This window comes from Anabrus simplex, chromosome 6, assembly GCF_040414725.1.
Source record: "Anabrus simplex isolate iqAnaSimp1 chromosome 6, ASM4041472v1, whole genome shotgun sequence".
In the NCBI taxonomy this organism is placed as follows: domain Eukaryota; kingdom Metazoa; phylum Arthropoda; class Insecta; order Orthoptera; family Tettigoniidae; genus Anabrus; species Anabrus simplex.
This window is the reverse complement of record NC_090270.1, coordinates 115,947,289-115,960,702: the sequence shown is the minus strand read 5'-3', so window position 1 is coordinate 115,960,702 and position 13,414 is coordinate 115,947,289. Positions and strand designations below refer to the sequence as shown.

Genomic DNA, 13,414 nt, shown 5'->3' with positions numbered 1-13,414 from the left:
TCCATTAAACCTTAGCTATCTATCCTAGAGAATTTAGTTACTATCAAACTGTCCCATGTTCACTGTTCTCAATCCAATCCTAACAACAGTTCTCCTATTATCCATGTACAGGGAGTTACCGCAGAGACACTCGTTCACTGGATAGTAAAGTGTGTGCCATATATGCCCACTTGACTTACTTGACTTAGTTCGTGAATCAATGAACTTTCACGACCGGACTTTGTTCTGTGCCATCGTCCTGATCTCGATCCAGATCTTCCCTCCTTTTTTCTTTCCTTCCGCTATTACACTCCTCCTCCATGTGTTCCTTGGTCTGGCTCTTCTCCTGGTACCTTCTGGGTTACATTCCAGGGCTTGTCTTGCTATGTTGTCTTTATCTCGCCGTAATGTATGCCCGATCCACTTCCATTTCCTACGACGCATCTCACTGTCAATGGGTGTTTGATGGGTTCTTCTCCACAGCTCTTCATTGGAGATTTCTTGTGGCCACCATATCCTCAGGATATTCCTCAAACTTCTGTTCATAAATGTTTGAAATCTGCTAATCTTCCATGTTTCACACTCACACAGCGTATATGCCCACTACTCAGCAACAAATAAGTCATAGAAAGCTATTTCTGGTGAAGCTAAGATATTAAAAACTTACGTGGTATATCAGGAGATGCTCAAAGTAATGTCTCACAGCTTTCAAACATGTTTGGCACCTCCTCAATAGGTTCCTGAAACTCTGCCAATCTCATCCTGTGAGATGTTTAGTGGTGATGATGATGATGATGATTATGATGATGATATTGTCTCAGCTATTACGTGCAGGCATTTTGATTTGACACCATCTACTACAATTTCGTCTTATTTCAATATCCATGTTGACAAACTGACACTTGAGAATTTGACACTATCTAGGCTGCCTGCACACCAATTTCATAGGGGCTGATGACCTAGATGTTAGGCCCCTTTAAACAACAAGCATCATCAGCAAGCACCAATTTCAATGTTCTCTTTTACTCCACCAGATGCAGAGTAAACCGAATGTCTATTGGGCAATTCATGGCTGAGTTTTAATTAATTAATTTTGTCGGGCAAGAGCAAATCGGGAACTCGTTCAAACATTAAAACACCGGAAGATCTCTTACCTTGGTCACATCCTTAGAAATGACCGTTACCTCATCTTACAGCGGATTGTACAAGGCAAAATACACGGTCAAAGAGGTGTCGGGAGGAGGCGAACATCATGGCTTGGAAACATCAAAGAATGGATTGGAATTCACAGTGTTGAAAGACTATCCCACCTAGAAAGAGATCAAACTGCATTCACCACAGTGATCGCTAATGTCAGGGGAACCTGATATGATACTGTGAAGAAGAAGAAGAAGCATCAAATGTATCTCTCGAGAGATCTTTTATATGCCAACATTGTACGACATGGGTTGTTGAATCAGCTTTCTTCCGCCCTTCAAAATTCCGACTACCTCTGCCGGATTTGAATCTGCAATCTTTGCATCTGGAAAGCAACACTACAACTGAACCACAGAGGGAATTCAAAGTTCAATATAACTAGCCAAATGTTCTCCTGTATTTCTTCTCTTGTGTGAAGGTTGTTGGTGTATTCTTTTCCTTTCAACAAGCCACCACAGGTAGCAATCACAGGGATGTAATTTGAGGGAACTGTTTATAGCAAACCTTGGAAGCACAATTACCAAAGACAACACTGTCAAGCAGGAAATACACAGCAGGTCACAAAAAACAACAAACTTTTACAATCAAGTAAAAAATCTACTCTGGGACTGCAAAATACCACAAAAAAGCAAAAACAATCCTGTATCACACTTACTTTGTACTGATTCTCACGTGTAGTTTAGAAGCATGTACTCTACCAAACAATGACTACAGCAGAATTCAGGCAACAGAAATGAGATTCATTAGAACTATGAATCAAACTACTTGAAAGAACAAAATCAGGAGTGAAGTAAACCGAAAGGTAATTGGCATTGAGTCCCTATTGCAAGTGTAATAAACAGAGCCCGGATTTTTATGCAGTAATAGGTTAGATTGCAAACTAATTTGGTGAGTAGGAAGTGTCGGCCACCCGCTCTTCCATAATGTAGCAAGAGTAACATAAATTATAGGAGTTCTGATAGGCCATACCCCTAATGTTTATGCAAACCACATAGCATAATCATTGTGAAGGTAGACTATACTTGCTACTCGCTTCAGTAAGTTTGCATTCTAACCTATTAATGCATTAAAATCCGGGCTCTAGAAATAAAGAAGCGTAGACTTCAGTGGTATGTGCATATTATGATAATGAAGAGTAAGAGACCTGCCAGAAAATACTTCAACCTTACTGTCCAAGGGAAAAGATCAAGTGGAAGGCCAAGCAAATGCTGGATAGACACAGTGAAATTAGGTGTGGAGGAGAGATGTCTCAAATGGGAAGATGTCCTAGAACAGAAGATGTAAGGAGACGGGAAGAGATGGCGAGTACTTGTACACCGCACCTGGGAAACTAGAGTTGGAAAATGATGATGCTGCTGCTGATGATGATGATGATGATGATGATGATGATGATGATGGGAATGAGTTAACCAGATGATTATCAAAAACATCCTTTATTTCTGTCATGGACCAGTTAAAACAACGGGAAAGAACTGACCCGCTAGAAAACAGCGATACTGCCATACATTAAAAACACTACAGACAGGATCGGCAAGATACTGGACAAATACAACATAAAAACTATCTATAAACCTCACCGTAAGCTAGCCCGTTATCTACACCAGTAAAAGACACAATAGACTTACAGGCCCCTGGAGTGTATCACACTGAATGTAGCTGCGGAGCTTGTTATGTAGCTGAGACAAAACGTCTGATCTCCACCCGCCTAAAAGAACATATCCGTCACACCAAGAATCAAAACACAGATATTTCAGCAGTAGCCAAGTATTCCTACGAAACTAGGCACAGAATATCATTTGACAAGACCAAGATCCTAGCAGCTATCCCTTGGAATCTGGAAAGGAAAATCCGCGAGGCTATCGAAATCAAGAAACATCTGAACAACATAAATTTAGAAGGAGGATATAAAATCAGTAATTCTTGGATGCCTATCATTCATAGTTTAAGACATACAGACCACAACATAAACACACGGGCCGGAACCCCATTACATAACAGCGCGGGCAAGTCCCCACTACCTGGCTGTGACGCATACTTTCCAGAATTCTCACGAGACAGCCAGGGCTTACGTCAGCCAGAAAGGCTAGGATATAAAAGGTCAAGATCAAGGCCACTCTAGTAGTGTAATTTCTGCCTGGGAGACTGATTACCTCGGATCGAGTAGGGGTATTTCAGCCGCCTTGACAAAGAATACTGCAATGTATTCGAAACTTCGGCAAACTGTACGTGATGTGCGTACAAGTACAACATGGTTCAACCCGGAAATTAAATTAAATAAATAGTATGTGCCATTGTTTGAATATAAACAGCACTTTTGAAGCAACACTGTGCTGACAAACTCTTACAGAAACTACACTGCCAAAATAATGGTATTATCATGAGAGCAATGGCACCAATAATAAACTCTTGCCAAAGTTAATAAGGTGACTTATCACTCTGCTCAGCTGCTGGCCTGAGGCTGCAGATAATGCCGTTACTGAGGCTGCAAGTGGTGAGGTAATCATATGTCTAGCATTGCACCTACTTTGCAGAACTTAAAAAGTAAGGACCCCGTATTTATATCTTGGTACCATTCCTAGTGCACAAGAACCACTATCTACTCTTAATAATTTTAATTTTTATCATTGTTTCATTTTATGCAGTTGCACATGAGTTGAGGCAGGTAATGGTTCTTCTCAATCTGAATCTCTTTTTGCATCACTCTGGATTCATCATCATTCTGTTTAGGTCACATTGCTCTATTCTGTTCTTAACAAGGTCCGTCCATTACAATCTGGGTCTTCCATGGCCTCTCTGCTTTCCTCGTTAAGTGTTATTGCAATATGAATAACCCTATGAATAAAACCTTCCATAGAACCCAAGCACATTAGTCTCATCAACTTCCACACTGTACAATTGTAACTTGTATAATCAGTCCGAGACTTCACTGGAAGCTACATTGTACAAAAATATTGCACTCATCAAGAAATAGCAATAGGCATACTTGGTTTATATAATTATAAAAATAGGCTACAATAGACTACAAAATGGCACATTTTACTTCAACTGAACTTGTGACGCTTTTGATGAAGATGTTGAATAATGGAGATCCCAAGATAGATTCTGAGGAACACAAGTTACAGTAAAGGAACTTCTAGATTCAGTGCATTTAGATTTCTAAAACTTAGCTAATTCTGATAGTAGGGATTATTGAAAAAGAATGTTCTGGTCACTCTAGTAATAGCTTTAAGTTGAATAATCATCAATAAAAAGTGCTTAAAGTGTCATTCCCTGCAAAGAAACAAAAGAAAATTGACTTTATATATATTTACTCCAATGGAATAATACAGTAATACAGTGCTCTCAATTTTACAAGGAAATTTTGGATCATTCTGTGGCTGACCAGCTTCTGGCTCTCCCAACTGCAGCGTGGGAAGAGAACTTCAAATTTTAATTTTTCTAGGATACTCTGTTAATTAAATGGTTTCTTTTCCAGGTAATGTCTAGTTTATGTGATTCTTGTTATTAGTTTCTACAAGCTGGAAAGAAAGGTTATATATTAACACTACCAAAACTGAAAAGAAAATGGCTTCCACATTAACAAAATATAAGATTCAGTTTGTACCTAACTGACAAGTATGCTACTTGAATTTTATGACCTTTGTGAACATTTTTTATTGCAGCATCATCTCAATCTCGAGGATTCAACAGATCTGTGCCAAAGTGTTGTACTGATGGTGGACGAGACATACAGCCTCCAGATCTCACAGTAAGAAATATCCATACTATTTGTCTAATTCTAAGGGTTTCTAGAGTAAACCACAACAAACATAGTTAACGTCTATAAATACCAATATTACAATATAATGCAGCATTTCTATACCTTTTTCAATCCAAGGTCCAATTTAAAGCATTAACCTTCATGGAACACCATGAGAAAGAGCCATATATTTTTTAAATCATCATCACCATCTCTGCAGATTAGTTTTTGGGCCCAGAATCAATTTCCTGCTCATCATTTAACTCTTTTTTTCCTTCTGGTTGATAGGTGACAAATGATCTTTGCCCATTGTGTGCTTTTGTTTTGTTTGTAGGAGCTAATGTCCTTGACTATAATGCTAATTTTTCATTTCTTCTGTAAATCTGATTGTTTTTACAACCTAATATTGTATATACAGCTAGAAGTCAGAAGGTATTCATTCCTACTGCTTGCATTTTCTTTTTGTCACTCCCTGTTCAAGGCCATATTTTACTTCCAAATCTTATGGGGAGCCTGAAAATTTCTTGATATAGTTCCAGAAAGCTGTTTTGCCCCAGTCATCATCTCTCTGTGTTTCCATTCATTATGATAAGTTGTTGTTTGTTGGTGTGAAGTCCTTTTTCTCTTACTGAGTTAAAATATTCACCAGGTACCAGTGTTTAAATTCTTCTACTTATTCTATTGGGTTTTCATTTATTGCCAATTTTCTGTGAGTACTGTCCAGCTCCATGGTTAACAGGTTAGCATGCTAGCCTTTGATCCAAGGGGTCATGGGTTCAATTCCTGGTTGGTCAGGGAAGAGGACCTTCCTTGGTTAATTCCCTTGGCTCAGGAACTGAGTGTTCATGCTGTCTTCAACATGAGATTTTCAACCTAGGTAGGGCCCCCATCCTCACAGGTGTGCACGTTTCCTATGGGTGTCAACTCTAAAGACCTGCAAGGCCTCGCCAGAGGTCACGCACCATTATATTCATCTGAGTACTTCTTTACAACAAGAAGACAAAGGTTTATGAAAATAAAATATTCATTCGAAACCTTTTGACTATTTTCCAAAGTTTGTAGATATTTCCTTAGAAGCAATCTCTTTTCAGTTCAAAGAACTGAAAGATCATCAGTGTATATAAGGTGTGTTAGTTCTTTTATGTTGATAACAGTTTCTTTTATAATATTCAACAGGGACAATATAGCTAATTTCAGTACCAAGTTAGAGAAATTACCAGTTATACGTTTATTTAAATTTAATCACAGAGAGAGAGAGAGAGTGTGTGTGTGCGCGTGTGTGTGTGTGTGTGTGTGTGTGAGAGAGAGAGATATCTGAAACTATCTCTTTTCAGTTTCAACTTAGTTAATTTATGAGTGTTAGGTTCTTCAGTCTTCCAAAAGTAATATTGTATAAGTAAATTTATAAACTACGCTACCTGAAAAATAAAACATATGGTAACAGAATTATACCTGAAATAGAAAGAACATAATTATGCATGTTGCAGTAAAGAACAATTTGAAAAGATCAGTCTCTTGCAGAAAAGAGCACTGAAAATACTCTTCAACTTACCCACCTTAACACCAACCATACAGGTCTACCAGTATTGTAATGTGCTGTCACTAGATAGTCTTCGTAAAAAAAAAGCTTCAGCTATTATGTTGTATAAATTGAAAAATGGACAAGCTCATTCCAACACACTTTGCAACTTGAATTCTGATATACATTCATACAGTACCAGAGTATCTACTAAAATTCACTGTAAATCATCAAAGTACTGGGCGAGTTGGTCGTGGGGTTAGGGGCGCACGACTTTGAGCTTGCATCCGGCAGATAGTGGGTTCGAATCCTACTGTCCGCAGCCCTGAAAATGGTTTTCCGTGGTTTCCTATCCCATTATCGCAATAAGGCCTATCTGTGTCAGTGTGACATAAAGCCACTAGCAAAAAATAATCATCAAAGTCTACTAAGTATGGCACTAATTCTTCATGGCATTACTCTGTAAAGTTTTTAAATAGCCTTCCTAAGCATATTCGAGAAGCCACCAAATGACCAATCTTTAAAAACCAAGCTTGTTCATTTTCTAAAAGTAAAAATGTCAAGCCTATAGAGTACTGATTTAGTATACTATATTACTGCTGTTCATATTTGGTTTCTATCACTATGATACCTTAATACTATATTATAATTCATTGTCGAGTGTATTATATTTTTGTCCTAGAAGCTGATGTTCTCAAATCTCATCTCTGTTGCCAAATGTAATTAATTGTACTGCACCATTATGAGTCTTGGCTCAGGTGCCTCTTTTGAAATTTAAAAAAAACATTGAAGTGAGGAGTCTGGCATACCTAAGTGGAAGCAATGCCAGGCTCGACAAGGGATCCATGCTCCGAAGTTGAGAGTCCTTTCTCCTATGAAATGAAATGGCGTATAGCTTTTAGTGCCAGGAGTGTCCGAGGACAAGTTCGGCTCGCCAGGTGTAGGTCTTTTGATTTGACGCCCGTAGGCGACCTGCACGTCGTGATGAGGATGAATGATGATGAAGTCAACACATACATCCAACCCCAGTGCCAGCAAAATTAACCAATTAAGGTTAAAATTCCCGACCCTGCCGGGAATCGAACCCGGGACCCCTGTGACCAAAGGCCAGCACACTAACCATTTAGCCATGGAGCTGGACATCTCCTCCTATGAAAGACAGGGAATACTGTGAATGTATTCAACCACAAGGGGTTCCCCCATCGGCCCAGGTTTGATTCTTGACATCACAACAGATTTAGGACTAATTTGAGGGACTAGAGCAGAGTACATCCAGCCTCAGTAATAACGAGAAGAAGAGAAGCAAGTTAAAACTCCATTTTTAACCATCCTAGGAGTGGATTCGTATGCTTTCCCCATTTCAACACCATGGAAATGCTGTTGCAGAATCTAACATGCAGTTCTTCCCAATCCTAGCCTCAAATAAATAATTGGAAATACACTCACAAGTAGAAACACCAAAACCACAATATTTCAGAATTTCAAAAGAAAATTAAGATAGAATGATCACATTAATCAACAATAAGTGATGCACATTTGAATAAATTTGTGCTCCTTTACAAACAAACACTCATTACTTCAAATAGCCTTATCAGTATTTTTCCTCAGGAGGCAGCAGTCTTCTGAGTGAAGTATGAATTACATATGTCATCACTGACTATTTCAGAACAGTTGCCATTTGTATTAGAATTTTACCAGGGAACCTTGTGGCAACCCAAAATCAATCCCACTGGGTTGAAGGGGCATGCTTCTACAAAGATAAGAAATGTGTGTTCCCCTTCTCTTCCCTTATTTTACACTTTGAATATGGTATTTTCTTATTTTGACAGTTGATTGTCAATAATCTTTAAGGCATTCTATTTTATTGTCTGAAGTTTCAAGAAGACAATGAGCGGCTATTTTTATATCTTGGAAATTGAATTATGGTTCTTTCATCATAATTTACTTTATTATTAGTTCTTGTTGTTCTGTAAATAATTTAATAAATAAAATGTTATTACAATAGAATTGCCTATAATTCGAATTCATTAATTTTGTTACACACTGTCATTTGAAAGCAGATTGAAATAATTACTTTTTTAAGAATCTGTTACCAAGGACATTTATTAGGTCTCTTATAGGAGGAAGTTATACATTTTCAGATTTTTCTTTTGACAGTGAAGAGTAATGACTTCACTATAGTTTCTATGGTAAACAAGTTATATCGCTGGAGTACTTTCAACTGACTATCTTCGAACATATTCAGCAGTTGACTCCCTGAACAGAATGCTTGATGTCATATGCATGTTACCAACTTTTCATACAGCAAAGTTGTCTGGCTCCATGGCTAAATGGTTAGTGTACTGGCCTTTGGTTCAAGGGTCCCAAGTTTGATTCCTGATCAGGCCAGCGATTTTAACTTTCAGTAGTTAATTCCTATGGTTCAGGGGATGGATGTCTTCAGCATTAGAATTCATCTTAGGTAGGGCCACAGACGTGCAGGTCGCCTATAAGGCATCAAATTGAAAGACCTGCTTCAGGCCTCTCCATAGGACACATACCATTCTTTTATTGGACAGCTATAGTGGCATTTGGATGTCAATAATAAATTAACGTTTAATTTTTGACTACTGCAAGTCAATTTGACACATTTTATTCATTTTATACTGCATGTGACAAATACCAGTCAATAGTACTGTAGGTATTTCAAAATCAAGTCTGTTGCAAATTGACAATATTGAATAAATAGCAAGGAACCACTTGGGTAAAATTTGGACAGCTCATGCAATGATATTCTTTGAAACAGAAAAGACATCAAGGAAAAGTATGAAACCATTTTGTTGTTCACTTCTCCATTTTTTATCACCTGTCTGTCTATGTAAGAGTTCTCTCTTTTATTACTCAACTTTCTATCTTTGTAAATGCGAAGCTCACTACTTTCAACTTCAAAACAGTTGAGAACCAGGAAGTGACTGTATCCTCAAGTCGTAAGGGAAATGTTCCTGCAGTTTAGCAAGTGTTGTAATTTTAATACGAATTCTTATTTTTCTTTCTTTTTACATTTATTCCAGGTCTACTAATTCTATCATAGTGGTAGTAGTGATTATTGTTTTAAGAGGAAGTACAACTAGGCAACCAACCTCTATATAACACTAATCAGAGAGAAAATATGGAAGGGATCAGATACTTCAAAAAATGAAGATATCGGCCAAAGAAAGACAAGGACCACAAAGGGCGCAAAAATGAAAGACTCCCTAGGACTTGCAACTTAATACCGTCGGGGTCAAAAAGAACAAAAGTTGACCAAGGGAGGTCAGATAGAATAGATGGAAAGTGAGGAGCCTGGCCCAAGTAAGTGGAAGCAATGCCAGGACTCAGCTTAGGACCCCATGGTTGCCAATGCATACTCCCAAGTTAAGAGCACCTGATGCCCCTTTTAGTTGCCTCTTACAACAGGCAGGGGGTATCGTAGGTGTTATTCTACTTTCCCCACTCACAGGGGATAATTCTATCATAGACTCCATAGGTTGAGAAACACTGCCCTTTAATGTGATAACCATTAATGTTAAAGCACCACTTCCTCTTATATTCATAGATCGTACTGTAAAATGTAAAGAAGGTAGCATGAAACAAATTCCTATTTTGGTATTCTTTTTTGGTTAACTAAATCTTTGTTAATTGGCTTAATTCTCCTACTTCCTGGCCTTTTCCCAAATAACTGGGGTCAGCACTTTGAATGGATTTAGCCTAGTTATAGGGCCAGATGCTTTTCCTGATGCCAACACTATGTGGAAGGATGTATTCACTAATGCGTATTTCTATATGTATGATGTGCTGTATGTATTTGAATATGTGTATCAAACACAAACACCCAGACCCCAAGTTAGAGGAATTACCAGACATGATTAAAATCTCCAGCCTGGCTGGGAATTGAACCCAAGGCTCTCTGAAACGAATGTCAGTATGCTGAACATTCAGCCAAAGTGTTAGACTTGTTAAAGCACATACAAAACATTAAATTAAATGTTCATGGTTCATGCTGTTCTTGTTAAATAATATAAGAATTCAAAACTGACTATGGAAGTTAGCAATGACTAAGGTTCAGAAGTTTATGATGTAAAAAAGTACAAAATATGCAAGGAAATATTCCTTAAAATCTAGCTAAATGTGGCCTAAGAAAGGTAAAATATGACTTCTGGAATTTAGGGGTAGGTAACAAGTATTAGAACATTAAAAATCTAGTACCAAAAAGTGATGAGTGATAATACTGCAGACACATTACATCATGCAAATTGACAGAGCTAAAGTATGTTAAAACTTTCAATACTGATTCACATAAAATTGCCTTACTGTCACTGCCTTAATTTCACACTCTTCACAAAAGATAGTTGTTCCATCAGTACTGAAGATCTCTTCGGCAAACTCTTCCACATTATTTTTTAATTTCATACCTTCACTGCACTTTGCTTTAAGCATGATGGGGTTCACTGTAGTACTATAAGTGAAACCATTCTGTTGAAATTTGATGTGGGTGAAAGGGAAAGGGAGCTATAACCGGATCTCTCAAGGATGAACAGAGCGAAAGATAACATGGAATTCCATTGTAGACATCATACAGGCTTTTGGACTTATGCCATGTCAAGAAAACAAGGTGGAACTCTTTACGTTTTGCAGATAACTTTGCTCCGTGTCTTCAAGAAGAAAATCTTGACTGTTCCCGAGGAAGATTACTGCAATAATAAAGGTTTGAATTTAAGAATGCTTTACAGTTGGAGCTGTAGCAGTACGCTCATTCGTCACCAGGTTGCTTGCTCTATACTGGTACAGCACTCCAAGCAGGAGCTGAAATGAAATAAAATGAAATGAAATGAAATGAAATGGCGTATGGCTTTTAGTGCTGGGAATGCCCGAGGACATGTTCGGCTCGCTAGGTGCAGGTCTTTCGATTTGACACCCATAGGGGACCTGCGCATTGTGATGAGGATGAAATGGTGATGAAGAAAACACACACACCCAGCCCCCGTGCCAGCGAAATTAACCAATGATGGTTAAAATTCCTGACCTTGCCAGGAATCAAACCCGGGACCCCTGTGACCAAAGGCCAGCACGCTAACCATTTAGCCATGGAGCCGGACTGCGGGAGCTGATGACAACATTAAGTTCCAATTAAGATGTTCTATCACACCGTGTGTGCGTGAGGAGTAAAAGAGATGTGCATAGTGCACAGAATCTACTATGGAATAAAGATATACCAAATAGGGCTAAAGAAGTGTCATATAACATACCTGTTTTCAAGTAATATACAGGGTGTATCCAAAATGCTTTTGATGAATGACAGAACGTGTATCCCTGAAGGCCACAGAAATTGATTATTTCGTACCAATGTGAATAGATGTCTCGCTGTCGAGAAAGTAAGACCATAGGTTATCAAATCCATTCCCTTAGAGCATGTTTGAAAATTGCAGAGATGTGTTCTGTGAATGAGTATGAACACAAAATAATGTATTATACATGTAAAATAAACACATATGCTTTGTAACAGAGCAATTTGTAACTGTATAATGGCCTTGTATATCATTAAAAGCATTGAGAGGATTATACTGTGGCAGCATGTGATGTCAGTGGTTCTCTGCATGCTGACTGCCCTGGGAAGGATCAGTCAGAAGTTACAAACTGCTGCAAGCAAACCAGTGTAACCATAGACTGCAGTAAAGCCCATTGCCTTGAAGAATCATCTAATGCATATGCATGTTTTGTCTTGGTCAATATATGTTTACCCTCCTGCTGCCTACTCAGCTACCACTACTGGCCATGTGCTCGCTGTCGTGATTGCTAAGGTCACACCACAGTCATTCTTACTGCCTGTTTCAGAAGTTTTGTAACATCTTTGCAACCACACTGTTATTCTTCAAAGTGAAGTACTTCCCAGACATGCTGCTTGCATAGTCTGTTTTCTATTGCTTCCTGATTTTAGTTAAATACACCCTGTATAGAAAGATTGTAACATGAAAAGGAGCACATAATAGGATAAGCACAATGACAGGTCAGCATTGAAAGAGGGAGCAATAGAAAGAAAAGACAAGAATAATCTCCACATCTTATGGCACTGTCGTCTTCAAATAGATTGGCTCTCTACTCGTCACTCCCACTTTATCTCAGTCCCCCAACATGCTTCTTTCTGCTTCCCAGCTTCATCATATCAAGCATCAATACTCACTAAGGGGCCATCCTCACAGACTTAATATGGGAAATTTGAGATAAGAAGAAAGTGGGGCAAAGAGAGGGAAAAGGAAGAGACAAAAAGATATGCATTTATTTTTCATTTAAGTCTGGTCTGTATTTAGGGCTTTCATCCAAGTATCAGATTCCTTACCAGTTATTTACTCAGTCTTTTCTTCAATGATTTCAAAGAAGTTGGAAGTTTATCGAACACCTCCTATGGTAAATTATTCCATTCCCAAAGTCCTCTTCTTATAAATTAATATTTGCCTTAAGTCGCCCCTTGAATTCCAAATTCATCGTCATATTATAATCTTCCCTACCTCTGAAAGACTGAGCGAGTTGACTGATGCAAGCTCATTTTGGAGATAGTGGGTTCGAACCCCACTGTCGGCACTCATGAATATGGTTTTCTGTGGTTTCCCATTTTCACACCAGGCAAATACTGGGGCTGTACCTTAAGGCCACAGCCACTTTTTTCCTATTTCATCATTGCCATAAGACCTACCTGTGACGGTGCAATGTAAAGCCAATTATTCAAGTTTATTCATCTACTAATGTCATTCCGCGCCACCTCTCCACCGACAGCTCAAAGCATACTGCTTAGTTGAGCAGCTCATCTCCTTATTTTCAAGACTTTATCAGCCAAAAGATTGCAACATTTTCGTAGCACTACTCTTTTGTTGGAAATCACCCAGAACAAATTGTGCTGCTTTCCTTTTGGATCTTCTCCAGTTCTCATATCAAATAACCCTTACGCTGGAACCATACTCTAATTGGGG

General features: G+C 38.5%; 1 protein-coding gene across 1 annotated transcript in view; it reads left to right on the top strand.

Annotated features, from left to right (window-relative positions):
* The window catches only part of LOC136875889 (thyroid peroxidase), a 257,266-nt gene that overhangs the window by 182,471 nt on the left and 61,381 nt on the right, over positions 1 to 13,414 (top strand). The window contains exon 6 of the mRNA XM_068228240.1: positions 4,839 to 4,924. Coding sequence (XP_068084341.1) covers positions 4,839 to 4,924 — 86 coding nt within the window. The remainder of the gene's footprint in view (positions 1 to 4,838; positions 4,925 to 13,414) is intronic.